General features: G+C 43.2%; 1 protein-coding gene and 1 long non-coding RNA gene across 6 annotated transcripts in view; one reads left to right on the forward strand and one right to left on the reverse strand.

Annotated features, from left to right (window-relative positions):
- Window positions 1-26762, forward strand: part of ADAMTS9 (ADAM metallopeptidase with thrombospondin type 1 motif 9) — a 140967-nt gene that overhangs the window by 76507 nt on the left and 37698 nt on the right. For all 5 annotated transcript variants that reach the window (XM_080995586.1, XM_080995584.1, XM_080995582.1 and 2 more), the window contains 3 exons: window positions 1416-1706; window positions 2543-2704; window positions 4261-4437. In XM_080995586.1, the coding sequence (XP_080851712.1) occupies window positions 1416-1706; window positions 2543-2704; window positions 4261-4437 (630 nt within the window). The remainder of the gene's footprint in view (window positions 1-1415; window positions 1707-2542; window positions 2705-4260; window positions 4438-26762) is intronic.
- The window catches only part of LOC308471674, a 49767-nt gene continuing 42430 nt past the window's right edge, over window positions 19426-26762 (reverse strand). Inside the window, exons 6-7 of the long non-coding RNA XR_013983059.1 lie at window positions 21932-24426; window positions 19426-20919 (exon numbers count right to left, since the gene is read on the reverse strand). This is a non-coding gene — a long non-coding RNA (uncharacterized lncRNA). The remainder of the gene's footprint in view (window positions 20920-21931; window positions 24427-26762) is intronic.

The raw sequence follows: 26762 nt of genomic DNA on the forward strand, positions 1-26762 counted from the left end.
CCTCTTGTTTAGGGGTAGTCTCTCCCAGGTGCCTGTTTCTTATTCAACATTTATCGTTGATCGGGCCTTCTAAAGATAACGCTTGGTTCAAACCCGGACACTGAGGTCCAGCGCTTCTGGTGGTTCCCTCGCTGCGAGAAACCAAGTTACAGGGAACCAGGCAGAGGGCCTTCTCAGTAGTGGCACCTGCCCTGTGGAACGCCCTCCCACCAGATGTCAAAGAGAAAAATAACTACCAAACTTTTAGAAGACATCTGAAGGCAGCCCTGATTAGGGAAGCTTTTAATGTTTAATAAAGGTAAAGGGAGCCCTGACCATTAGGTCCAGTCATGGCCGACTCTGGGGTTGCAGTGCTCATCTCATTTTATTGGCCAAGAGAGCCGGCATACAGCTTCCAGGTCATGTACCGCTTCTGGCGAACCAGAGCAGTGCATGGAAACGCCGTTTACCTTCCCGCCAGAGCGGTACCTATTTATCTACTTGCACTTTGATGTGCTTTCGAACTGCTAGGTTGGCAGGAGCAGGGACCGAGCAACGGGAGCTCACCCCGTCGCTGGGATTCGAACTGCCAACCTTCTAATTGGCAAGTCCTAGGCTCTGTGGTTTAACCCACAGATTGTATTTTAGTGTTTTGTTGGAAGCCGCCCAGAGTGGCTGGGGAAACCCAGCCAGATGGGCGGGGTATAAATAATAAATTATTATTATATTATTATTCAAATGGAGGCAGCAAAATTTCCCCTAATCGGGAACCAGTAGAAGTAGTTGTCAGAGCAGAAGTGATAATAGTGTGTTTCTGTCCCTGGTAGTGGCGGCGGCAGCAGCAGCAGCAGCAGCAGAGCTTTTCTTTGTTCAGCAAAGCTGGGGACTAAGAGGATCAGTTTATACTAGCTGACACAAGTTAAGGAAGGGGCTGAAGCTCAGTGCAGCCACAAAGTCACGAGATCAGCCCCTGCCATCTCCAGCTAGATGTATCAGCTCTGCCGGACATCTTGGAAAGTGGGAGTGAGCAGTGGGGAGGGCCTCCACCGCCATAGACCCAGCTGCTACACGGCCAGGATGGTGAGGGACCAGGACCAGCGGCAGGAGTACTGGATTGATCTCCACCCGTGCCCCCAAACCACCCCAACTGTGCCCCCTCCCAACCTGCACCATCCTGCACTCTCACAGCAGTGACACTGCTTCCTGGGGGACAAGTCTGGTGTACCGTCTGCTTGTTCCTGCTTGAGAACTAGACGAGCGAATGGGATCAGGCAGCTTCCCATATTCCTAATCATGTGAAATCAACAACCACATGGGATTCGCATACATAAAAAAAAAATAGTTTTACGTAAATATGTTTCGTCCTGCGATTCTTAACACTTGTGCCTCGTTGCCAAGGGCGTTGATCTCCCTGTTTCCCCCTCTTATCGATGCAGTGCTCTGTAACCTGTGGGCAAGGCAAGGTGACCCGGCAAGTCGTCTGCATCGATTACAGCAACCAGCTGGTTGACAGGAGTGAGTGCGATGCTGAGGACGTCCCTGCAACGGAGCAAGATTGCTCCATGCCTTCGTGCCAGCAGATCAGCCCTGAGTACAACAGGCCAATCCCTTCCTTCCCTTACCCTGACTATCGCCAAAAGAACAACCAGGGTGGAAGCGTGAACCGAAACCAAGGCCGTGCGCATGTCCACGGAGGCAGCCAGTGGAGAACTGGCCCATGGGGAGCGGTGAGTAGCTTAATCCGTTGCGAGTTGGGTTACAGCCTCCTCCACTCCTAAGGGTTGTATCTGATGTTAGTCCTCGTCAGATTAGACCCACTGAAGTTAATGGGCAGGACTAACTTAGGTTCATTAATTCTATTCTAGAACTAGGATGGATACAACCCCAAGACTCCATCAAGGCATTTTACTATATATAAATATTATCAACGAGGAAGGGAAGAGTTGAAGGGGCCTAGTTACACAATCAGTAGGATTAGAGGGGCAAGGAATAATAACCATGGGGTGGTGGTGGTGATGATAGAAACCTATCATCTGCCCTCCCATTGTTGAGAAGCCCTGTTCCCGCACTGTCCTAATTTTTTAGGCTTTGCAAAGTTGCCAAGATTGTCCTTGTCATTACAGGGACTAGTAACTTGCCTCTTTAAAAAAAAAAGAAATTCTGTTGTGTCTACATTCTGTGTCTCTTCTCAGACAAAATGCACTGATTTAAATGCAATGGCAATGTGTTTCTTCTCTGAAATCTCCCACTGGACTTCCCCTCGTTAGTACCTACATTGATAAAAGTGGACAGGATACTCTCTGCCTAAAACGCCTTTGATGTCAAAGAGAAAAAATTTAGCGGCTGTGCTAATGCTACCTCAAACTGAATTTTTAATGCCAAGAGTCTGATCTTACAGTTTTAAGGAACGGCACTGGCGCTCCATCAAGAAGACGACTTTTCGATTATGGCTGCAGGTTTCATAGCCATTGGGACTCCTCACTTTACTAGGCTATATCACTTAAGTTAGTTGTGGGCTAAGCTCGGTGGAGCCTCCTCAGTCATATGAAAACATGTTTTGTAGTGTTCCAGTACATGCGCTGGCGGATTCCAACGGCGAGTTGTCGTGTGCCAGGATGAAAATGGATACACTGCCAGTAACTGTGATGTAAGAATGAAACCAGATGAGCAAAGATCATGTGAATCAGGGCCCTGCCCACAATGGGCCTATGGCAGCTGGGGTGAGGTGAGCAAATGCTACTTCATTTGGGGTTGTTGTTGTTGTTGTTTTTAACTAACCTGTTCCCAAGGCAAAGCATTCTTGACTGTAGATTTTAAAGATGTGGCTGTATTTGAATTTCCTTGAAACCTTTTTTTAAAAAAATCAACAAAATAGCATAAACCAATAGGTTTCAACAGAAGATCAGTTATCCAGATGTTCTAATTATCCTGCTTGTTTACCTTTCCTTGTTGGAAATAATAACACTTATTTATCCAGTAGTGCTGAAAGAACTGTTGAGACATAGTTTAGACTTACTGTTGTTCGTCTGGGTAAACTATGGTTATTAGACCAGGAGGAAACCATGCTTCTGTGGGCTTCCTCCTAGCCGTATGTCCTCTCACCATAATTCAAGGTTTCCAAGATTTTGCTAAAGCTACCTTTTCACATTGCATCCAAATTGGGAAATTGGTTTAATCTCTGTTTACTGTTCACAGGAAGTAAAATTAAAATCCCAGTTCCATAGCTTGGTTTGCAAAGGTATATTAAACCACAGTTTCCCCGTTAGGCTAAAAGAGGAAACTGTGGTTTAATAAACCATACTAGAAGCCCCAGATTTGGGTATGCAAAGAGCAGGGAGTCTGGTACATGTTGAGTCTGGTTTTCGCTCTAATCAGCAGTTCATAAGACCAAGACATTGCACCTGAATCAATCCTAAAACTAAGAAGTGTAGATAGATAAAACCAGATTTTAGCAACCTTTGTGTTTTCCTTTGGGATGGCTCTCTAACATTGGGGAAGAGTCCCAGAAACTATGCATATGTCTTATTATTCCCTGCTCTACCTTCCCACCCACAAAAAGACCTAATCTGGAACCTGCTCCCCAGTTTATTTTGAAACAAATAACAAAGGTGTCATTCACTTCACTCATGAGAGCAAATTTTGATGCTTTCTCTTTCCCAGATTGTACGGTTGTGGGAGTCCCTCACACATCCACAGTCCCAGGGGGGAAATAAAGGCATGTGGAAAGTAGCAATACATTGAAGTCAGATCAGGATGCTCTCATACACATCTTAACATACAGATCTAACTGCCTTCATTTTTGCTTAATGAAGAAGAATCATAGCTCAATGGTACATACTTTGCATGCAGAAAGTCCCAGGTTCAGTTCCCAGCATCTTCAGGTAGGGCTGGAAAAGAGTCCCTGCCTGATACCCTGAAGAGTCACTGCCAGGTACTGTAGACCAGGGTTTCCCAAACATGGGTCTCCAGCTGTTTTTGGACTACAGTTCCCATCATCCCTGACCACTGGTCTTGCCAGCTAAGGATGATGGGAGTTGTAGTCTACAACTGGACTGTAGACAATACTGAGCTAGATGGACCAATGGGTCCAGCTTGGTATAAGGCGTATGTTTGTATTTTTTTCCCCTGGAGTCTAGAGTTTTGAGTCTCTCACATCAGAAGGAAAGCAGCATCTAAATTGGCTGTGAGTCAGATCAAAGAAGACAAAAGTAGCAATCATGAAGTATAAATGAACCTAGCCGATGCTAATGTGATCTCCACCTACTGCCTTCCTTCCCCCAGTGTACAAAGCCATGCGGTGGAGGAACCAGAACAAGACTGGTTGTGTGCCAGCATCCCAATGGGGAGAGATTTACTGATCTGAGCTGCGAAATCCTTGACAAGCCACCAGACCGTGAGCAGTGCAATATGCAGGACTGCCTTCGAGATACCGCCTGGAATACTGGTCCTTGGAGCTCGGTACGGCCATAACATACTTCTGTTGTTGTTGTTGCTTTTTGTTAGTCATTTTTACAGATATTTCATAGGAACGGAATGAGTGTCCTTAATGTCAAGGTGCTAATACTTGGTGCGTGTGCACATGTTTTTAAAAAAGGAAACTGCACTTAAAGGTGTTTAAAAAACAAAACAAAACGATGCATTCCAAATAAATAGGCATTCAGGAAGAGCATCAGCTAGGAAATCTGTTCGTTTTAAAAGGCACTTTCTGCTTGTTAATGAAGTTTGTACATTTTATTAGCCCATGACAAGTGCTGCACAATACTGATCTTCACTATGAAGGAAACCCATTGCAAGCAAATGAGAGTCGTCGAAGTATTCGACTGTTTCCAAAACCTTTCCTTCTGTCTTCGTAGATCTGTTGTAAGCTCCTGTTTTAACACTTAACAAGCCACCTACAAAGCTACTATAGTTACGGGATAATTCCAGTGCTAAGCTGCTGTCATCCATGTAGCTCTTTCTGTATATTTAGAACTGTGTAGTACAAACTTCAGATGAAGGAACATCCTTTTTAGCAACAACAACAACAACAACAACAACAACAAAAACACAACCCACAACAATAAGTAAGAGTGACACAGAAAGATACTGCCTTTGGGCTCCATCAAAGGATAGCTAATATTTTTAAGAGCAACATATTGCATAATTGTGTGTCTGAGTGTCTGTGTTGTATGTCAGTGATGAAGACCAAAGGGGGATGCTTTTAACACTGGCTTCTTGCCTTTCAGAGTAACCTTACAACAGCAGATTTAAAAGTTCTGTGTTACTTGTCCCAAGCCCTTTTGATTGGACAGCATAGACATATTCATAAGCTCGTTGCGCAATGCTTCTTAACCCACCAGAAAGATGGGGGGAGGGGGAAACCCCCAACATTAACCATCCCTAAGAGATTGTCAAAATACCTAAAATCCTTCCCAGTCACAAAGCCACAAGCGGGTAACAAAATAGAGATCTGGAGCATTTTTGTTTCCATAGGTCAGTGTTGCCATGTTGGTGTGAGAAGCTACATGAACACAATCTGTTGCCAGGATGGGGGAACCCGTGGCCATCAATATGTTATTGGACTACAGTTCCCATCATCCCTGATGATCAGCTGTGCTCATGGAAGTTGGAGTCCAGCAGCGATTTTGAGAGCCACAGGTTCCCCACCCCTGATCTTCAGAAATTCAGGTATGGCTGAGAACAGTTGCTCACTTTAGAATTCCTCACGTACACCACTGTCCGAAGAATCAAACACGTAGCATCCGTCTTGGATCCATAGTTTGGAAACTCTTGGACAAGATGCTCAAAAGGACCACCTCCTTAAGTTTCCCCCTCTGCTCCTCATTGCTGCTGCCTATCCACTTGCCTTGTCCCTCTGAACGCTGCCATAAAATGGTTGCACAGATATTTTTTTAGGTACATTTCCCAGGCCCACTGTGGAGAGGAGAGGGAAAGGGAAGATAGACCTTTATTACAGCTGCCCTTGTCTCACAGGTTCCACCAAAGGGGGTTAGGCAGTCTTTTGTTTCCTCCTTCTTCCACAGTGAACTTCCCCACAACAGAGATTCTGCTTCTTCACAAGCATCCCATGGGTGCTGATTCTCAAAAAACCACTGCAGCTTGGAAAGTAGGCATGGGTGAATGTGAGTTGACAGAAGGAACTCATCCCACCTTCTCCTGGGCTCTTGAAGCCCGTGTAAGTTAATTCCCTGCCTCCAGCCATGTAAGTTTAAGACGGTGGAAAATAATGGCTGGATAGGAAACCATAAGTGTGCCCGATTCAACGTCTCATGCAAATCAGCCTCCAAATATCATTATGGTGATATAATGTAATTTAAAGGGTTTTGTTTTTTTAAAGTCCTAATCTGACTCTAAAGCACTTTATATAAAAGAAGCTCCTTTTCATCCAATATTTGAACTTCCAAAACAGGCATGGCTGCCATAGTCTTATTGCTGGAATAGTCCTTCCTTTGTTCCGTCCTTCCCTGCTGTTTCTATGGAGAGTTCTGTGACCATTTTTCACTTTCATACCTCAGCAAACAATGTCAATAGCCGCACACTTGCTCAAGTTGTATGTCTATGGTGCTTTTTTATCATTACAAGGGACAGTGCTATAAAACACTTTCATCCAAGGTGCTGCTGTAGCCCTTTCTATGTTGAGGGGGCAGAGTTGGTGCTAAATGCAAATGGGCTCTGTGTGGCTAGGCATCTGCATGCCTTGGACTTTCTCCCCAAACCAGGGGTGGCCAACATGACGGTCCTCCAGATGTTGACTGCATCTCCCATCGTGCCTCTCTCCATTGACCATGCTGGCCAGGGCTGATGGGAGTTGTAGTCCACAGCTTCTGGAGGCACAGTGTGGGCCACTCTAGCCCTAAACTATGTACCAAAGACTGCTGTTGACACTGGATTACACTTGCTTTGAACATTAACAAACAAACAAGGTTATGACATTGAGACTGTTCTGGTGTATGATTCATATGCATTCTGGCAATTTCCTCCTTCAGCAGCAGGCCCTGCAGAAACTTCTAGATCCATTCCATTGGAGTTCTGTCTCGCCATAGAAAGACTTCCCTTTGAATTTAAAATACAGGCTTCAGTAAACCTCCTTCACTGGAGGTATTTAAGCAGAGGTTGGATGGCCATCTGTCAAGGATGAGTTAGTTCAGACTCCTGCATTGCAGGGGGTTGGTCTAGATGACCCTTGGGGTCTCTTCCAGCTCTACAGTTCTATGATTCTCTGATTCTCTGATTCCTTAACTAGGCAGGCCACAGTTCCCATTATGTTGTTTTAAAAAGAATCAGGGAAGCACTTCCAAAAGTAAGCATACTTCTATCTCTCTCTGTGTGTGTTTGTGTGTATAGGATAAACCCAAATGATATTTTCATCTTTTTTATATATAAACAGCTCTGAGAACTAGACATCTAAACATCTAAATTGTTGGTACAAAGTGTAGTTAAATGTAGTGCTGCAGTTTTTTTAAACAACAACAACACAAATGTCTGCTAACTTGCCATAAAAATGTAATCAACGTAGTTTATAAAGTCTCGTGCACAGCGCACGGCTTAACGTGCACAAATGAAAGCTTGCCAGATCCTGAAATGGACAAGACTCTGTGGTGCAGAAGTAACATGTGCCCTAAGTTGCATATCTGTGTCCTCTTGCTCTTTCTTGACACACACACACACACAGCACAATACAACTGCAATCTCTTGGCCCATTCTCTTCTGCTGCCCACTCACCATGCAAGGTCCGAAAGTGAAAGGGCAGGTAGTATCAGAACTGAACTAAGTTCTGGGTGTGCTGCTCAATGCAAAAGTAGTTCCAGGTTCAGATCTTCCCCCCACTCTTTTGAAATGATGCATGGAACAGTAAACTGTCCTCCTGTTCTTAACACAAATGGTCTTTGGCTCTTCAGTGGGGAGTCTTGTGATTCGAGCATTCAGAGTTCCTTATTAAATTCCAGCCATCCGTCCAGATGAAAAATCCCCCAGAGAAAAGGTCTGCAGGGCTGAGCCACTTTATTTGCAAATCATGATTTATTTTTTTTAAAGAGAGAGAGTGTGAAAAAAGTACATAAATTTCACACAAACTTACTTTAAGCTGCTTACAGTTTAGATGGCCGATGATACAAATGGTGCTGAGTGAAGACAAAACTAAAACACTGATAAATGAGCTTAAACTTAAGATTTCTCGCTTCACCTGAAAAATTCAACCAATGATGTTTGTCTACCTCGTTTTGAAACCATGTGCTACTGCTGTAGGTAGTAGAGGACAAAAAGAAGTTGTCTTTTTGTTTCGTGTTGCCACACACTTTCTCCTGGCTCTGACATTTATCACCACCTTTCTGCTGTAAATGTTTCTACTTCGTCTGTCCCAGATGGAGTGTCGCTTCCATGTTTTTGGACACTTTTGAAACAAGAGTATAGTATTGACTGAAGCTTTTTTTTCTTCAGCAGAATGGATCTCTTTATGTATTTATGTTAATGAAGTGTATTTATTTTTCAACTATTGTTATTTAATTTTATAAAAATGTCGCGTTGCATTTACAATGTTTGAATGCTGGGCAAAGGAGACAGAGAAATTAAAAGTAGAATGTAATCATCAATACGTTTCGCAGAATGATTTCTTGGCTTTGACAATCATAGAGTCATGAGGCGTATTTATTTTCTGAACACAAGATCGGTAGGCTCTGCTTTAGGTCTGCTGCAGCAGAACTGATCCGTTACATAATGAAGTAATATAAACATGAATTTGCATGCAAAGGCTAAGTGTTCAAAAGACCACTATACTTTATAGCCTCATGGCAGGTTCATTCAAGCTGACAGAATGCAGAGCTAGCGTGGTGCCATGGTTCAAAAACTGAGGTCCGGATTTAGCTAAGTAGGTTCCAGTGGCAGCCCACACAACAAGTCCCGTTGCACAGTGGGACCTCTTCCTCTCTTTCTTCCCTCTCGCTCCCCCACAATCCACTCTGGGAGTTTGTAGGAGCCCCCAGAACCTGGTGTGAGGGGAAGATAGTGGAGAGCGTTCCCTCTGGCCGAAATATTTGTGCTGGCATAACAATCAGATTATTATTTTATTTTATTATTATTTATTGAATTTATATACCGCCCTATACCCGGAGGGAGGTACAACGTTTAATTTCTCTCCAAACTTTGGGCTTCAGATTCTGTCTCTTTGATGAATGCACTTACACAAACCACTGTCTCTCCTCCATTTGTGGTAATAGTACTGACCCCCCCCCACTGGGTTGTTGCGCCAATTACTGTTCTAACATATGTGCTAATGTGAAAGGCTGTGAACACTCAAAATGGCGGCACAAGTCGTGTCCGTGTGCCCCACCCCAAACCTCTCCATCCATTTTGGCATTGAACAGGAAGGTTGGAAGAGGGCTTCTAAGTGCGTTCATCCGGGCGTGCTTAGAAGCTTTCCTCCAATTGTCAAGAGAATCTTGTGTTATCAGACTTCTGTTTGTGTTCCGCTGAACATGCATAGAGATCTCCTTCCAGGTGAATGGAGAAAAGCTCAAAGTTGGCAGATGGGGGCATCCTCATGGCCTCTATTCATGTTGGCATTCCCATAACACTCGAAAAAGACTATGTTTGTGTTAAAAGTATTATCAGGTCATTCCAGTCAACAGAAATCGTTTGCATGGGAATGTTCACACAATCCACGTTGATCCAAATGCGAAATGTTTCTGGTCTGTTTTTTTGGCAAGTGCTTTAGCAGCCAGGGTAGGCCTTTTGAGACCCAATAAGTTGAGCGTAGGCTATGGGCTGTGTCTCGTGGCCCATTTGCGGGTATGAACACCGCCTGGTTTTGCTGGCCACGATTAACACAGGAGCTGCTGCAGGAGGACAGACCCCCCCCCCCCGGCCATTTCTGGCAGGCTGTGTGCAACTTGATGGGTCACAAATTGTGCATGCCCAAGATCACAGCTTGAGTAGAGGCACTTATACTAGCTCTTGTACAGTTGTACCTTGGCTCCCAAACGCCTTGGGAGTTGAACGTTCCGGCTCCCAAACGATTGAAAACTGGAAGTGAGTGTTCCACTTTTCAAACGTCCGATGGGGCTTCCGTGGCTTCCGATTGGCTGCAGGAGGTTCCTGCAGCCAATCAGAAGCCGTGCTTTGGAAATCAAACGTTTCGGAAGTTGAACGGACTTCCGGAGCGGACTCTGTTCGACTTCTGAGGTACGACTGTATTGTTGATCTTTATTCCTTTCCAAGAAAGTAAGAAATAGTAAGCTCCACAGTAGCTAACAGGACCAGTGATCAGGGATGATGGGAATTGTAGTCCCCAAACAGCTGGAGGGCCAAGTTTGGCCACCACTGCACTACTGAATACCAGTTGCTGGAAACCACAGGAGTGTAGAGTGTTTGAGGGCTTCCTGCTTGAGGTATTCCCACAGGTGCCTGGGGTGGCCACTGTGAGAACAGGATGTTGGACTAAATAGACCCCTGGCCTGATCAAGCAGGCTCTTCTTATGTTCTTAAATGTTTGTCTATTGCTCCATCTTCGTGTATGTGCTTAAAGGCTATAGGATGAGCAAGTTCCCACCAGCCCCATATATTTGTATCTGTTTTAACTGATCCATGGAACAGAGTATAGATCTGATCTTTGAGCAGCATTGCCAGTGAGTATCTTGCAAATAACCGGGTATACCTTCCTGCATAAATTGATGGGACTGAGGCGAGGTTTCAGTTTTGATTATGGTGTTTATTATGGGTTGTTTTGGCTTCCCTGTTATCTCTCCTGTGGGATATGAGTCGAAAGCACAGAGACTGTTGTGTCAGACATGGTGACGTTTGAAGGAGCCATACAGCCATACAGAGAGCCCTGCAAATATTCTTCATATTTCTGTTTGGGTGACTTAAAATAAGGTGTCGCTTAATCTGTAATAGACGGAGGCAATTTTTTCTCCAGCGTGTTGCTCATAAATTTGTCAATGTTGGCTGAAGACCCAGAGGGCATACCTTAAGTGGCAGGTAATTGACATACACTGCATATCATTCACAGTAGCTTGGCAGGAACCAAACTTCAACTGAGAGATAAACCGAACTGACTGAATCATGTTCTCACTTGGAAAACTGTTAACTTGAGTCAGCTCTTGGTATACTGAACATCCTTATCAGGAAGTGACTTCCTTTAAAAGCTGTTGGACTTCCTGCCAGTTAAACCATGTTTAGCATTGACTCCTAAATCGACAGTGCTGAGCATATTCACTTGGTAACGTTCAACTAAATCAGTGGGAATTAGAGACACTTTGTACTAGAGATTAAAAGGACTAAAAACAGAAAAGGAAAAAAAAACCCTGGGTTTTCCCTGGGTCATCCTTCCATCCCCGTTCTTTATATCTCTATTTGTACATGACCATTGTTGATCAGTTTACGTGGCCAGGTCCCATCTGCACCAGAAAGCAGCAGGGACCAAAGGCCATGAGCAAAAGCTCATAGTTATTTACCACAACACTGCCTCCTGAGGAACTGAAAAGTACCAACATTACCAAACCATTCCACATCATTCCTGTACACAAACATTACCAGGCCCCTGTAGGGCCTGATCACATAGAAGCAGTGACAAAGCTATATTTAGTAATTATTGTTATTCTTACTTTGATGAAATTACTCCACCGGGCATGCCTGATTCGTTTAGAACAATATGTGCTCTATACAATATGTGTTCATGCGCATAGCACTGAGTGTCACAGCTGCTTTCAGCATGCTAAATCGAACTTGTGTGTCAGCCCTTCCTTCCTGTATGCTTAGGATTATAGTCTTAACGCTCAGCCAGAAAAGACAGGACAGAATTAGTTTTATTTACTTGCTTCTTTGTTAGGAAGAACATAGGAAGCAGTCTTAGGCCCTTTAAGACCATTGGTCCTTCTAAATCATTACTGTGCACATCGGTTAGCAGCATCTCTCACACGCGACTCTTTCCTAACTCTGCCTGGAGATGCTGGGGGGGGGGGTCCTAATTTGGGACTTTCGCTCCTGCAGAAAACTGCTCTGTAGTTAAGCTGTGGTTCTCATTCGGCCTCATTACACCCAAGATGCAATGGCTGTTAGCACAGCATTGTTGCTTTTTCCTGTTCTAGTGAGCAAAGCACTGCCGTCTGTTTTTCTTTTGCTACATTCTTTTGCTGAGTATCTTAAGTTATTCCGCAGTCTGATTTTTACCTCCGAAAATGCACCCAAGCATGCATTTCCCATCTACCACAATTTTTATTTTATTTTTTGCAAGCAAAAAAAAAGCAATGTATACATATGGCTGCCATTTATCAAGACACTGAGGAATTGGCTCCCAGATACAAAGTATTCCACATGACATAGCTTTAAATAATTTATTGAATGCTTAAATGAATCAGAAATTTGAAGTGAGTTCACATATTGTTTCTACCTGAGGGTCTAGGAGTGGTGCTTGATTCCCTGTGCCACTCAGGTTCTTTCCATCTCACATTATTCCTTTGTACATCTGAGGCATCAGCAAGGATTTACGAATGTCATCCTTTGTCTCTTGCCCAAGCTTAACATTAGTCATATTCAACATTAAGCCTTTATGGACCATCAATGGACTTGGTACTTAAGTATTTCTACTCTGTGGCTCTTTTCTGATTATGACTTTGTTGGATATTGCCCTCATTGAATATATTTGTTTATGAACCCATTTTCCATTTAGGGAAGAGCAAGTAAATGCAATTACTGTTAACAAACCTTCTGGGAGAGATTCATGTTTGTCCTTAACATGCTTGAACTCTGCATTTCTTTGCCCAGGCAGAGGGCCTTCTCAGTAGTGGCACCCTCCCTGTGGAACGCCCTCCCTTCAGATGTCAAGGTGATTAAGAATTTCACAACTTTCAAAAGACATCTGAAGTATTGGGAGGTTTTTAACACTTGATGTTTCTATTATGTTTTTAGATATGCTGTAAGCCGCCCAGAGTGGCTGGGGAAACCCAGCCAGATGGACAGGGTATTATTATCATTATTGTTATATAATGGATGACTCTGTCCCTCTAATCAGCTGTGGGTGTACATCTGAATAGGTCATGTAAGTTAGGCCATAGAGGCAGTGCTTTTTCTTCTTTTTTGTTAAAAGTGAGGTGCTTGTACTCATTGATAAAAGTGTTGTGGATGCCAGCACAAAATGGCCGCCATGGGCAGCAAAAAAAGAGAGGTGCCAGTACTCTATATTGGTGAGTAATGTCACACGCAAAAAAACCTCCTATGTATAGAGATAAGTTGTCCCTAGGAACCAGGACTGGAAATGAAACTCCTGCTTGTAGACTTTTATAGACTGTGGCAGGTATCACATGCTTGGGCTTCAGTGTATTAAGAGAACATGCAGATCCAGGACCGGGCTTGGCCATGAATTGACCTGAGGCAGCTGCCTCAGGTGTCAGAATCCTGTGGGGTGGCAGCCCGCCCGCCGCCACCAGAGAAGTGAGGAGAAGTGGCGGCAGCTTCCAGCGAAATCTTGTGGAACTCTTGTGATAGCTCTGTGAGATCTCATGAGAGCTCCACAGAGTATTGCCAGAAGCTGCAACAGGCATGTGACCCTGGTAAGCGTGGCTTTGGTGGGGGTGGCACCTCCCCGTTTCTCCTCAGGTGGCGAGACAGGACAGGCTGCCCCTGTGCAGATCCACTCTGAAGCATTGGCAAGAGAGAGAGAGTCCTAACGCATAGTGGAAGTTCTTGTGGCATGGGCCTGAGCAGCCCCAGTGAAATAAGAATGTTGGGACTATATATTTCCAGTGGTTATATGACGCCCGCAGAGGTCATAGCTATACCTACCAATAGATTTGCAATTCTTTTTCTAACACTGGCAAATAGGAAGCTGTCTTTTTTGAGTCGGGCCATTGCTCCATTGAGCTCTGAATTTTCTACTCTTCCTGGCCGTGGCTCTAGTTGGGTCTCCAGCATTCCTGGCTTTGCAATCCGATATCCTTCAACTGCAAATGCCAGGGGCTGGACCCAAATATTTTAACCTGCCTCTTTTTAAAAGCCGTTAGCCCTAGTGAGCCCTACAGCTTGGTAGTTTATCCTCACTAGCAGTTTAGTGAACAACCTCAAGTGTTTGTATGGGGACATAAATTGCCCTTTACCTTTTATATTCAGTTCCTTGCCTAATAATTCTGCACATCATGTTTTGAATTTCTCAGTGCCGTAAACTGAGGGCCTGATCCCAGAACGGAAGCAGTTTGCAGCTGCCGTCCTTGGGCGTAATGATGGCTGCATGTTGTTGTTGTTTTGTAGTTTAGTTGTGTCCGACTCTTTGTGACCCCCTGGACCAGAGCACGCCAGGCACTCCTGTCTTCTACTGCCTCCCACAGTTTGGTCAAACTCATGCTGGTAGCTTCGAGAACACTGTCCAACCATCTCGTCCTCTGTCGTCCCCTTCTCCTTGTGCCCTCCATCTTTCCCAACATCAGGGTCTTTTCCAGGGAGTCTTCTCTTCCCATGAGGTGGCCAAAGTATTGGAGCCTCAGCTTCATGATCTGTCTTTCCAGTGAGCACTCAGGGCTGATTTCCTTAAGAATGGATATGTTTGATCTTTTTGCAGTCCCTGGGACTCTCAAGAGTCTCCTCTTAACATTATTAACAGCCATGCCCATGAGATGGCTGCATATATGCAAGAAATACCTGAATATGCTAGGGTGCTTCAGACATGGACTGGCAAGCCCTGAAGGGGCCACTCTGATGATTGCTCTTTTCCCAGGGGACCCGAAAGAGAGCAGGAACAAAATTATTTTCTAACACTACTTCATAAGCTGAAACTCCTTTACTCCCTAGGTAATTTTTTCATTCTACAATAGCGCCAGTGTCTGGAGGCATTGCTTACACATTCTTTCAACACATTGCTCTTGGTCTCTCTTCATTTTTATTTCTTCATGGGTTTCCTGCACTAAAATGCCCATGAGAATTAGACAATTTTCTCTTTCCTTCTTCCAGAGAGCTCCTAAGTCTGCAATCTAACCCTGTTACTGGTGCCTAGTAATTTGGTGCATAACTACCCAGTTTCTCTTCTACTTCGAAATTCATTAGGGAGAGAGTCCTCAAGCGAGGAAGGCATAATTGCTGAGTGTGTTTAACTTCGATTTAGCCGAAACCTATAAAGTAAGTGCTTTACTGGTTTGCTTTAAAAAAAATAAAAAATATTGCTATCCCTTTTCCTAACAAGATGGGCATCCTGTGGAGGTATGGGACTAGTACTTGTCATATCTGTTATAAAGATCTTCAGCTGGTTTTCAAAATGTGGAAATGTATGCAATTTTTCCAAAGGGTCCGGATGTCATCAAACATACTGGGAAATTTGAAGTTTGCATAAGTAGCAGTGTTAGTTACACAAATCTGGAGGAGAAGGGAGAATAGCAGATACAAATTGGAGTGTGGTGTTGCCTAGAAGAATGTTACTTAAGTTATTCCATTGACGCCATACAATGTCTTGACTCCAGAAAGATCCTGCTACCAGAGAATGTGAGGGGATAGCAAAGAAAACGTGGCCATGGCAACTTCTGTTTAAGGATACAAAAGGATGCCATGTTGTTTCGTTGGAAGCAATCCAAAAGCCGCAGTAGGATACTTAATAGCATGTGGCTCTACTGTGGCTTTTCTAGTTAAGGAAACATCTGTCTTTCCCCAAAGTACTGATTCCACAGGTAGTGATTTAATAACATGTTCCCTTATAGGAGCCCTACGTGGTTGATGAAATGTCTAGTCTTTGAGCTGGAATGGCTACAGCAAATTCTAAAAACCTGTCCAGATTTTTACCCCCGTTAAGGATTGAATATGTATGTATGATGGGTGGAATTCAATGTCACACTGCGTCAGACCTTGTGTCTACACAAACGTTAGAGGTAGAGGGACCCCTGACCATTAGGTCAAGTCGTGACCGACTCTGGGGTTGCGGCGCTCATCTCGCTTTATTGGCCGAGGGAGCCGGCGTACAGCTTCCAGGTTATGTGGCCAGCATGACTAAGCCACTTCTGGCAAACCAGAGCAGCACACAGAAACGCCGTTTACCTTCCCGCCGGAGCCTATTTATCTACTTGCACTTTGACGTGCTTTCGAACTGCTAGGTTGACAGGAGCGGGGACCGAGCAACGGGAGCTCACCCCGTCGCGGGGATTCGAACCGCCATCCTTCTGATCAGCAAGCCCTAGGCTCTGTGGTTTAACCCACAGCGCCACTGCACAAGCGTTACAGCTTCCCAAATGGAACAATTCCCTCTGGGGTTTCTCCCACCCCCCAATTTCAGGGAGGCACAGGGGAGAAGGGTAAGGAAGTGGGAGGGAGGGTTTGGTTGTTTTTGTTGTTTTAGCTATTTATTTGTGCTTTTACCTTGTATTTTTATCCTGTGCACCGCCCTGAGACCTTGTGGTGAAGGGTGCTATAAAAAGAAAAGAAAATAGTCCCATGGTGCAAGTGGGAGCACTGTCAGGGTCCATTAAATGAATTGTGTCTTATGTCTTTAAACGTATAGGACTCTGTGATGTAGAAGTATATGTGCTCCAAGCTCATGAATTTTCACAGTGCACTATTGGAAGTAGATTCTTTTTAACTGATACACTATAAATAATGCACCAGAAGCAAATTCTTCAGAAATAAATGTTGAGTTAGCTGGTATTGAGGGGAAACTGCAACTAATGATCCGTCCTGTTCAGCAAACTTGCTGTCTGATTCCGGCACCCCGTGGTCCAGATTATAATAGCAGGAGGAAGAAGGTCCTGATGAATGAGTTGAACAATACAGATCTTAAGGCTTGTAATATTGTCCAACTCTAAAATCTATGATTCTTTTACAGTGCACAATTCTCTGTTTTGTGATTAGGGCAAAGTACTTAACCTAATATGGGTAGCATCATCTCCAGAAAACAGCTACCACTTCTGTTGTTATGAACAGAATTTGGTTTATGATGTAATGAGCAATATTTGATTTATTAAAAACCAAATAAATATTTGTATGGTTTTACATGGTTTATTCTGTCCTCAGAGCACTTGATAGAATTTGGCTTGCTGATTTAGTTTGCTGGCTTCTTTTCCTCCTGATCGGGTGCCAGAACATGGAGCTGTTCCATGTCTGAGAGCCTAACTATGCAGATAAGCAAATAAGTTGCTAACAGTTGGTCCAATTTGTACAGGAGCAAATGGTTCCAGACAGTACAGAGCTGCTTGGTATTTAGCTAGACATGAAAGGGCAGGTAACACAGATGAAGTTTTTGGTAAGTTGGACTCGTGTGGTCCAGCTGGGGCATATTCACACGCATCCCAATCTTTGTTTGCAGCCAGTGAAGTCAGTCCCCAGAGCAGATTTGGAAGGGGGAAGAAGGGAAGGGGAAGTTCCATTGCATGAACAGAAGTTATTCCACTCATTCAATGAGTTCATTGGGCTCAGCCCTTTGTATACAGTTCCACTTGTGTTCAAAATTCAGGCCAGCTTTGCCCACGTATCTTTAAAAAACAAGGTCAAAATGCAGGTCTTCCAATCAAAATGCTTGTTAAATTATCTCTAAGGCAGCACTGTATGCAGAGCTCTTCCATGGTTTTAAAAAGTTGCTTTGTTTTATTTGGGGGGCGGGGAGTTCATGTGAACAGATCTTCAGAAGCTGCACTCTTAAGGGATCTCAGCATAATGTTATAAAGCTGATTTGTTAAACACCATTGTGCATTTAAACCAGGATGCTTTGTTTGAATGCAATATTGAGTCAAAACTTTTTAAAGGTGAAACTGAATTCTATCAAAATCCTCTTTCCAGCGATGCAGGAGAAGGAGGAGAGGGAAGCAAATGAACCCAAGACTATTCTTGAGCTTGTTGGGACTCATCCAAAATCATGGTTTTGAATTTCTCATGAATACAACCACAGGCTTCATGTTAGGAGTAGCGCAGTTGTAGCAGAAAGATCACTTAATATCTGTCGCCATAGTTAACTTGGCCTAAAATTGTGTTTTCAAGGTACAGTGGTGGGGAGCCTTTTTTTGGCCTAGTGAAACAAATCTTCATTTCTCTGACTTCCTCAGACCAATTTTGATAGGTGGCTGGGACAACCCGCTGGTAAATTATCTAACACCACAATAACGGGAGGTGATTGACACATTTCAAAGTGCCAGGCATAGGGCTTGTAAAGTGAAGAGCAGTGACTGGAGTAAACAAGGCTATCTAAAAATGAATTAGAAATGCCTTTGAAAAAAATAAAATAAAAATAGGTTTCAAAATCTAGGTGAATGTTAAAAATGTGGGGGGAAATAGCAGACCTGAAAAATGCAGTGCTCTTTAAATTTGCAAGTCAAATATGTGAACACTCTTTCCATTTCATCAACATGAATTTAAGCACACGGAAGAACTTAAATTGGCATTCGTGTGACTGTTCCCTTGTTTTCAGAGGTTGCTAAAGAGACCCCGTGAATGGGGCCCACATGACTGGTGAATGAACGAAGGTTATCCAGGGAAATAGCAACTCATTTAGGAGCAAGCAAAAATCTGGTGTATATCAAAACTGATTTAAGTCTCACAGGGTTGTGATTCTAACCAAAAGAGCTATAGCAATATAACAAGCTGCCTTGGGAAGTTAAGGGAAAAATTAGACTAGCATAGTTCAAACATGCTTTTGAATATAAACTAACTTAGAACAGAATTCTGCTGCTCATGACTTCCTTCTAGCGCCCAACAACTAGGAGTGTTCCTGGATCCAGCTTGCATTTTGCAGGGCAAGGAATGCGTATTTTTAATTGCCTTGACAGGACAGCTAAACTCCACCAAATTTCTGGCACGTATTATTCATGCATTGACGGCTTCATGAATTGACTACTGCACATACTATAAATTATTTACTAAAATTAACGCCTGCCCCCCTCTCCGTAAATGGTACCTGGGAACCTGTCACACTGATGCCCCAGCATTATAGTATTCCAGGTTAAATTCAAGTTTCTGGTTTTTGAGCTGTGATCTCTATTTGGCTTGAGTCCAGCATCCATACCTTTCCACTTATCGCAGGGGTGAGGAACCTCTGCTCTGCGGACCAGTCTTGGGACTGCCAGGCCTTTCCTGCCAAACCACACCCTCCTGCCCATCAGCTGGCATCATGGAGACATCAGCTGATGGGCAGGACGACAATGCTTAATCCGCACTTGACTGCATGCCTGCTCTCAGCAGGGAACAGAACCACACAGCCATGGCAACAGGATTTAATCTCAGCTGATGGTCAGTGATTAAATCCTGCTCAGATGCACTGTTTGAAGTAGCTCATTTGCTTCTGTTGCAACCAGGTGGCAGAAGAGTCTCTTCCACCTTCCCCCCTGCTGCCTCCTGTGTTCTTGCACAGGAGGAGCACACAAGCTGCTTCAGACAATGTTTCTGAGAAGCAGTCTAAGACATCTCCCAACCATGGGGGATGCTTTGAGGAGCTTCTCAAAAGCACTCTTTGAAGCCGCTGATGCAACAGGACAGCCATCTTGCTAAGCACTGGGCTCTCCTGCACAACCAAACTCATCTCTTAGCTGGACCCCGTCCCCAAATCAGCTAAAGAGAAGGGAGAGTGATGCTGCTTCCTTCATCCGGGTGTTCACAAGCAACAGCAGCAAGCAAAGCTTCTCCACTTGGCTGCTTACGCTTGCAAAAGATAGCTTTTTCTCCCCTCTGTGTAAGTGGTGAGGAGGGGGGAAGCAAGTAGCTTGCCAGAACTATGCTCGATGAGCTCCCCAGTCTGCTGCACGTGCGGTTGGCAACGGACCCCTCCCAAGTAGGAACACACACACACACCCCACGAGGGGCTGCCCCACCCACCAGCAAATATGTGATGTACTATGTGATTGACAGCCAGCGCTGTCCACCTTCCAAATTTGGTCCACAGCGCTCATTCGGATAAGAATCAGGCTTGTGGAACTCCAGAAGTTTTGCCACCCCTATTCTGTTGCAATGTTTGTTTTAGGCTGCAGCCTATATGAACTTACCTCTGAGTAAATTCCATTGTACTCAGTTTTGGATACTTCTGAGTAGGCATGTATAAGGTGATGCTGTTAAACTCGCTAAATCTTTAGGACTGGGCAGGCTAAGACTATTAATGAGTTAAAGGTTTTTTTTAGTTTTTTTTCAAGCCTTTCTGTGTTATCCAAAACCAGGGTAGTAATTTTGAATATAAATCCAGAGGTGATGCTGATAGTATTAATTAGCATTCTGACAGTATTTACAGTACATTGCAATCCTTACCCATTTATCATCACGGGAACCTTGTAATGGAAAGAAAGTAATGGTATTAATAATGATGGTGGTGTTGAAATTAGCACATTTTTATGAGTTGTTGCCTGAGGACTACACTGACTTGCCCCAGGCTGTAAATGAATACAGATTAAAAAAGAAATTATTAGATCCATATGTAAAATTCATCTGTCCAAGGGGCCATGCTGGCTATAACTACTCTGTCTTAATTAACTCTGATGACAAGAAAATGACCTTGAATGAATACCTGTAGACTTAGCTCCACTCAGTTCATAACATTTTGCTGAGAGTGGCAATGAAATAGCACAGTGGAGTAATCAGCGTCATACTATTCACTCAACCACACAGAGCCTCCAGCATGGAAGCAGGCCCTCTGCATAAAGCAGCTGTGCAAAGAGTTGGTTCAATTTGCAAAGAGGAAATCGAATAATTCAGGCCTCTGCAGTCAGGCACTTGTGTGTGGAGAGTAATATTTAGACCAGTCCTACCACAAAATATTTCTCTTCCAGTGATCTCATAGTTCATATGACAGCTCCGATTGCATTGGTAGACCTGCAGGTTTAAAAGATCATGAAATATTTGGAGTTCAGTTTTAATCCTAAGAAATGAAATCGTTTTGAGGGTCTGGGGTTTTGTGTGTGTTTCTCTTGCCATATTGTAGTTTTCATCACAGCTTTCCATGCCTCTGTGGGTCCTTCAGTCTTGGTCTCTCTGCTTTGTTGTATATATTGCCCATTCCTAAATCTATGACTAAAAAAAGGAAAGCAAGTATTACTAATTACCTAATACTAATTACTAATAACTGCCAATTACCATATACTACCATTGTTGAACCCACAAAAATCTCACAATCAAATACATATATATTAACTTGATAAAAGTAAATGTGCCTAATCTGATAAATTTAGTAACCTGAACTTGTTTAGCACAGAATTCCAAAGCTTCTGCTGTCATTATTTTTTTCATGTTCCTCTTCTTTGGAGTCATCATTTCCAGAATAGGAATATCAAGAAATCAGCATGTGCACCACTGTTGCTTTGCATCCATCATAATAATACCATATGCAAAACATACAATTACTAAAACATGCAGAGGAGTTATAGCTTTCTGCAGCTCATAATGTATTTTACAATTCAGTGCACAGTGTAAATGAGGTTGTCTACTCCAATTGGACAAGTTTGTGTCATCACTGTTCAAAAGGCACACTTTTAAACTTGAATGGGGTTGGGGTTTTTTTTACTTTGAATGTTTGAATTTGACTTTGAACTTAATTTGAAATTAATTGTCCATGGCAGGTGTGTTGATTCTTAAGTGAGTTAATGATTTGTATGGCATTTTTCAGTTTTTAATGTGTTGTGCAGTTGTTTTATACCCACATTAATTTTGATAGGCGAGTTAGATTGTGTGATATTGTTTTAGTATCGGCTTTGAGGCTCTATAGAGATTTGGATCTTCATTTTCTTTACTCTAAGACAGTTGGCTGTCAGTGCTAATACATTCAGCTGACAATTGTCTTACTACTTATTTAATCCTCACTATCGATGCTGAGAGTTTGGCTTGCTTTGTTTTCCTTCTTCAAAGTCTCTACCACATATTCCTAGGGCAGGGGCACTTGGGGGATGTTAATTTTCATATATACTTGTCATGGCCATTCAGAAGTTATTTCTGCAACTCATATTTCATGAGTAAGTAGAGTTGAAATTGACCTTTAATATCTATACCAACTAACTGGCATAAGGAAGAGGTCAGTGGAGTGACTTACTTGAGTTCCTCAAATGAAATTGATAGAGAACCTTTCTCTCAAGTTCATAGAGCTTAGAGCAAGGCAGTTGAGTATCAGAAAGAGATTGTAAACCCTTCAGTTCAAACAGATATAACCAGAGAGGCAATTGCTCTGTTCTTCTTTTCTGTGTATTCAAGAAGCCCAGGGTCAAATCTTGCCTCACTGTGGAATTGTTAGAGATGGAAGTTACAAACAGGACGTGTAGTTTGCAGCTGTAAAAACAGGACTTAGAGTCAGCCAGTGACATGAGAAGTTCATGAAAGAAAAATATAACATCAAGAGGAGATTGTTTGGCCTCTTTGTATGACCCATGCAAAGTCAACCACATGCTATAGCAATCTGAACTCTACAACTGCCTTCTGTATCTGAACGTGGCTCATAGATTTCTGTCAGGATGGAACTCACTGTGTATGAGTATGCCAGAATAAAAATTGTGGGGGAAGTAGGTGAAATTTCTAGTCTCTGCATAGAGAACTCAAAACATGGTTTCACCACTATGGCTCTGGCACCTGTATGTGTATGTGGTAGATGTGGCATAACTGAGTTCCTTATTATTGATGTTATTTGCTTTAATTTCATTATTTATTCTGTGGTTCCGTTGATTAATAAACATAGTTCACAAACAGAACAATGGGCTAATTGCTATGGAGTGATCCATAGGTAGGTATGAAGGCAAGATTTTGCTGGTGGTGCTTCCCCTCATATTTTTTTTTTTTTAAGAAAATTGAGTTTTGCTTTTTTTAAATGTATGTGCTGTTTTGTTGTCTGTCTTTTTATAATTAGGAAAATAATGTTGTGTTGAAAATGGTATGAACATTTTATAAAAATAAAAATCTGGGCCTGTCTTTAGGTTAAACGGTCAGATCAGGATTGGGGAATTGTTTTTCTCTTTAAGGCACATCCCCATGGGGGTAATGTGTTGGGGGCAGCATGCCAGCAGGTGGGTAAGGCTGGAGTCAAAATGAGCAGGACCACCCCACTGTGATTTGCACCCTTATCCATAAGTGCAACCCATCCATCAGATGATTCATAATCCCTGACAGCGCACCTGAAATTTGCATTGCAAAAAAAAAACCCCTCCAATGCAAAGGGTCCTGGCATGGTAGTGGGACGACTTTAACCCTTTGCCAAACTACTGGGGGCAGACACACCCTCCATTCTCTCCAATGGGAGTTCCTCTCCACAATGCAAATTGTAGGAAGCAGGGGTCCAGTGCAGATGTGGACCATAGTGTGAAGAACAAGAGGGCTTTAAACCAGTGTTCAAAAACCCCATTGTCCTAGGCACATTTTGCGACAGGGCATTTCATTAGCGTGAGCTCTGGACCTAAAATTTCAGATTAAAACTGCAGAGTGGAAGGAAAGGAGGACCTTTTTCTGCCTCCCCACTTCCAGCTACTCTCTGAAGATTGGAGAAGAGAGGCTCTTAAGAATATTAGCGGGTGGGCAGGGGAAGGACTAGACCGTGTGAAAAATGAACATAATATTTTAGCTGCAGTTCATTCATTTTCTGCTTTGTATTCTTGTTATTAAAAAATGTGTGCCTATAGACGTTCCATGCCATTTAGCTCTTAGCTTTCCTATCTCAATTTTTAACACTGCTTTAACCCTCCCCCAACCCCTGTTGTGGTCCCAAGGTAGAATGGGGTCCCAGCAGATAAAATTGGATGCCAAGGAGGAGAGGCTAGATGGAAGTCTTCTGAGAGCCACATTTGAAGCGCAGGCCACGATGGCCTCTCCCAGTTCCCCGCCTTTGTGTTACATGAACTTTATATCAAGTAAAATATCTGCAATGTGTGTTTCTGCTTCTGCAACTGTTTTGTGCAATAATCCCTTATCCAAATTGCTGTTAATTCCACATTGCAGAAGCAGAGCCATATTAATATCATCCCACCAGTAGCAAATGAGCATTTAGACGGGAGCAAAGCAAGAGGAGAGCTACTCTGCCAACCCTACAATACTTATAGCCGAAGGTCATGACATCACTTTGTCGTGCAATTTGGCAGGGCTTCTTGTGGAAAGTGGGTGAGCATGTGTAGCAGAAATATATGCCAGTGAAGGGCAGTTGCCAGGTTTTTTTGTGAATGGAAATGTTTAATGTGTTGGCGTTAATGGCATTGTAATTATAAGAGGTGGCTAGGGTGCAGTTAATAGTATGATAAATAGATAATCTGAAGGTTTCCTAAATCCCCAGACAAAATGATGGATTCTCCCAACTCCTGTATCCACCTCTTTCTAGCTACCTTAAATCTTTGGGGGTGGGGTGGGGGTATAGAACCAAAGAATTGTAGAGTTGGAAGGGACCCCAAGGGTCATCTAGTCCAACCCCCTGCAATGCAGGAATCTAAATGCTTGGGGGCACGCGCATAATTGCAATTTAAAGCCCTGCACAGAACGAGGCTTCTATAAATCAAAAGAAGAGCTGAGAGGCCTGTTAGATGTTAGTGGTCTGCATCCTCCTCCATCGATTCAGCTCTGAAAAGAAAACAGGAGAGTGTTACTTTCGAAAGATCACCACAGAATGTGTTTGTGCTAAAGGATTAAGCTGACATTGTGTGTGATATAACATGTAATGACTTGTTTAACATGTAATGAAGAAATCGAAATTGAATCTCTCCCTGCGTCATGCTGAGTAAGAGGCCCGTTCAGCAAGGAACTGTCATATTAAATTCTTGTTGTGCTTCCAGACCCCTTTTGATTCCTAAATCTTTTGGTGGAGACTAATCTAAAATCAAAATGGTTCAGGGGCCCACATGCCAGAAGTGGTCACATTTGTAAAAGTTCAATGAACCTGCAGAAGGAGGTTGAAATTTGTTGCTTTACTACAAAGCTTGCAGCCAACACACCTGCTGGTTTGCTTTTTGCTTGGGCTTGTAATGTCCTGTTGTGCCCGCTTTGCCTTCTTTGGAGCTGGCTACATAAAGTGTAAAAAATACTGAACCCCTTCTGGTTAAATACACGTGTAATTAACAAGCAGCAGCAAGCCACCAACCCACACTTTAAAAGGCAGCACTGGTAACATTTTCAATATTAAATATTTGTAGTTGTCCTTCCTTCTGTTGTTACGGTCCTTAAAAGACAGGTTTCTGCAAAACAGAAGGTGAAAATTATGTGCCAAAATATGTCAGGCTAGTTATCCAACTAATTTTATTCCATGACCTGCTATTCAGGACTATTTGTACTTCCAACAAAGTTCCGCAGCTCTTTACTGTTTATATAATCCAGCACCTTTGAATTGCTCCTGCAGGAGATCTTTACAGTTTCCACGATGATGCCCGCTTGTATAACAAAACAATATACTTAAGTAACACAGAATCAATTCCTTGTTTACTTTTCATTCAGTTCATACATCTCACTCAGTTAACATCTAATCTTCCTGCTTCTGGCACATTTCTCCATCACTGCTGGAGGCAGCAGTGACCACTGAGGCTGCTGGCAGAAGCGTCTATCATAGTATTGCTAGCAAGTCAACTGGTATGTTTGTACGGAACTGACTGAGGCATTTCTACCCTCAACACTGTTTCCCAGCATGCTTTGGGGTAAACCGTGGTATGGAGGAGGAAAAGGGGGCAAACATTCTTATCCCACTGGATCAGTTGCATTCCCAATGTTTGCCATGAATTGGAAGGTGACCATCTGTAGTGGGGAGCCAGCTTAGTTAGGTAGATTTCCCCAGAAGATTTAGAAAATGCAGAGGGAGCGTACACAGCAGTCACCCTCCAATGGGTGTAGACCAGAAATGCAATAGAAGCCGGAGAGCGAGTGTGTTGCTCCCCATTTCTGCCTGTCACACATGATTGACAATGTTTGGATGAACTTGGTTAGGATTGCACTGTTAATCCTTCCTGTGTTCTGTCCAATTGCTTTTCATGTTCTTATTTGGACTTAAGGAGCTCCTCCCCCCCCCCAACACCCCAATTCTAGCATAATATAGAAGTGTAAAGAACTGATTCCTGTCACCCCTGATAGTGAGGGGTGGCAGCTTGCCCCAAATATTTTTTCCTACCTTCTCCACCACCACAGTTCCTCAATATATTTCAGTCTTCATTCTCATGCTATGTTTGCATTTAACATGTACAGCAAAACTCTTGCTCCCCTAATAACAATCTTTGCTTCACCAAACTTTTTTTCAGAGTCACTCCTTAGTCCTAGCTACTCACAAAGCCATGCAGTTCAGTTGTGTTCCCTCATCATTGCTCCTTTGCTAATCTTAAAAATTTAAAATAAAAATGAAAATGTTGCATTTCAGAACTTTCTAGAGAATATCGAAATGCCCGTTAAGTTTGACACAAAATGTTTATATTCACAGCAGTAATTTTGGTAAAAAGACCTACAACCAGGGCTTTTTTTCAGACGGAACTCACTGGAACTCAGTTCCGGCACCTCTCAGGTAGGCGCCATTGCCATTATAAGAGAACAAGGGAGGCATTCGTGGTGAGTTCCAGGACCTCTTTTTCTAGAAAAATAGCACAAAAGATCTGAAAATATAGTGTGGAAGAGGTAGGGTTTTTTTCACCAAATCTCCTCAGTTGCCACTTCTCTGTCCTTCTCCTTTGCTATGCTTTGGGATAATGACCTGTGCCGTATTTATGGGAAGGTTGATAGGGAGACACCTGGGGAGGTAGAGGTTGAGTGACAGCTATTCCTTATTATTATTGCTAAGCAGCCTCAGGGTACTCTGTTCTCTCTAGTTCTCTGAGTGGGGGACATGAAATCCACTTCCTTGCTCACTTAACACCCAAATAGTCTTATGCTGTATTTTTCGCTAAACATGTGGAAGGCCGCAAAACTAGCTGTATAAGATATATTTG

The sequence above is a fragment of the Podarcis pityusensis genome (assembly GCF_964106645.2).
Source record: "Podarcis pityusensis genome assembly, chromosome: 2".
NCBI classification, from domain to species: Eukaryota; Metazoa; Chordata; class Lepidosauria; order Squamata; family Lacertidae; genus Podarcis; species Podarcis pityusensis.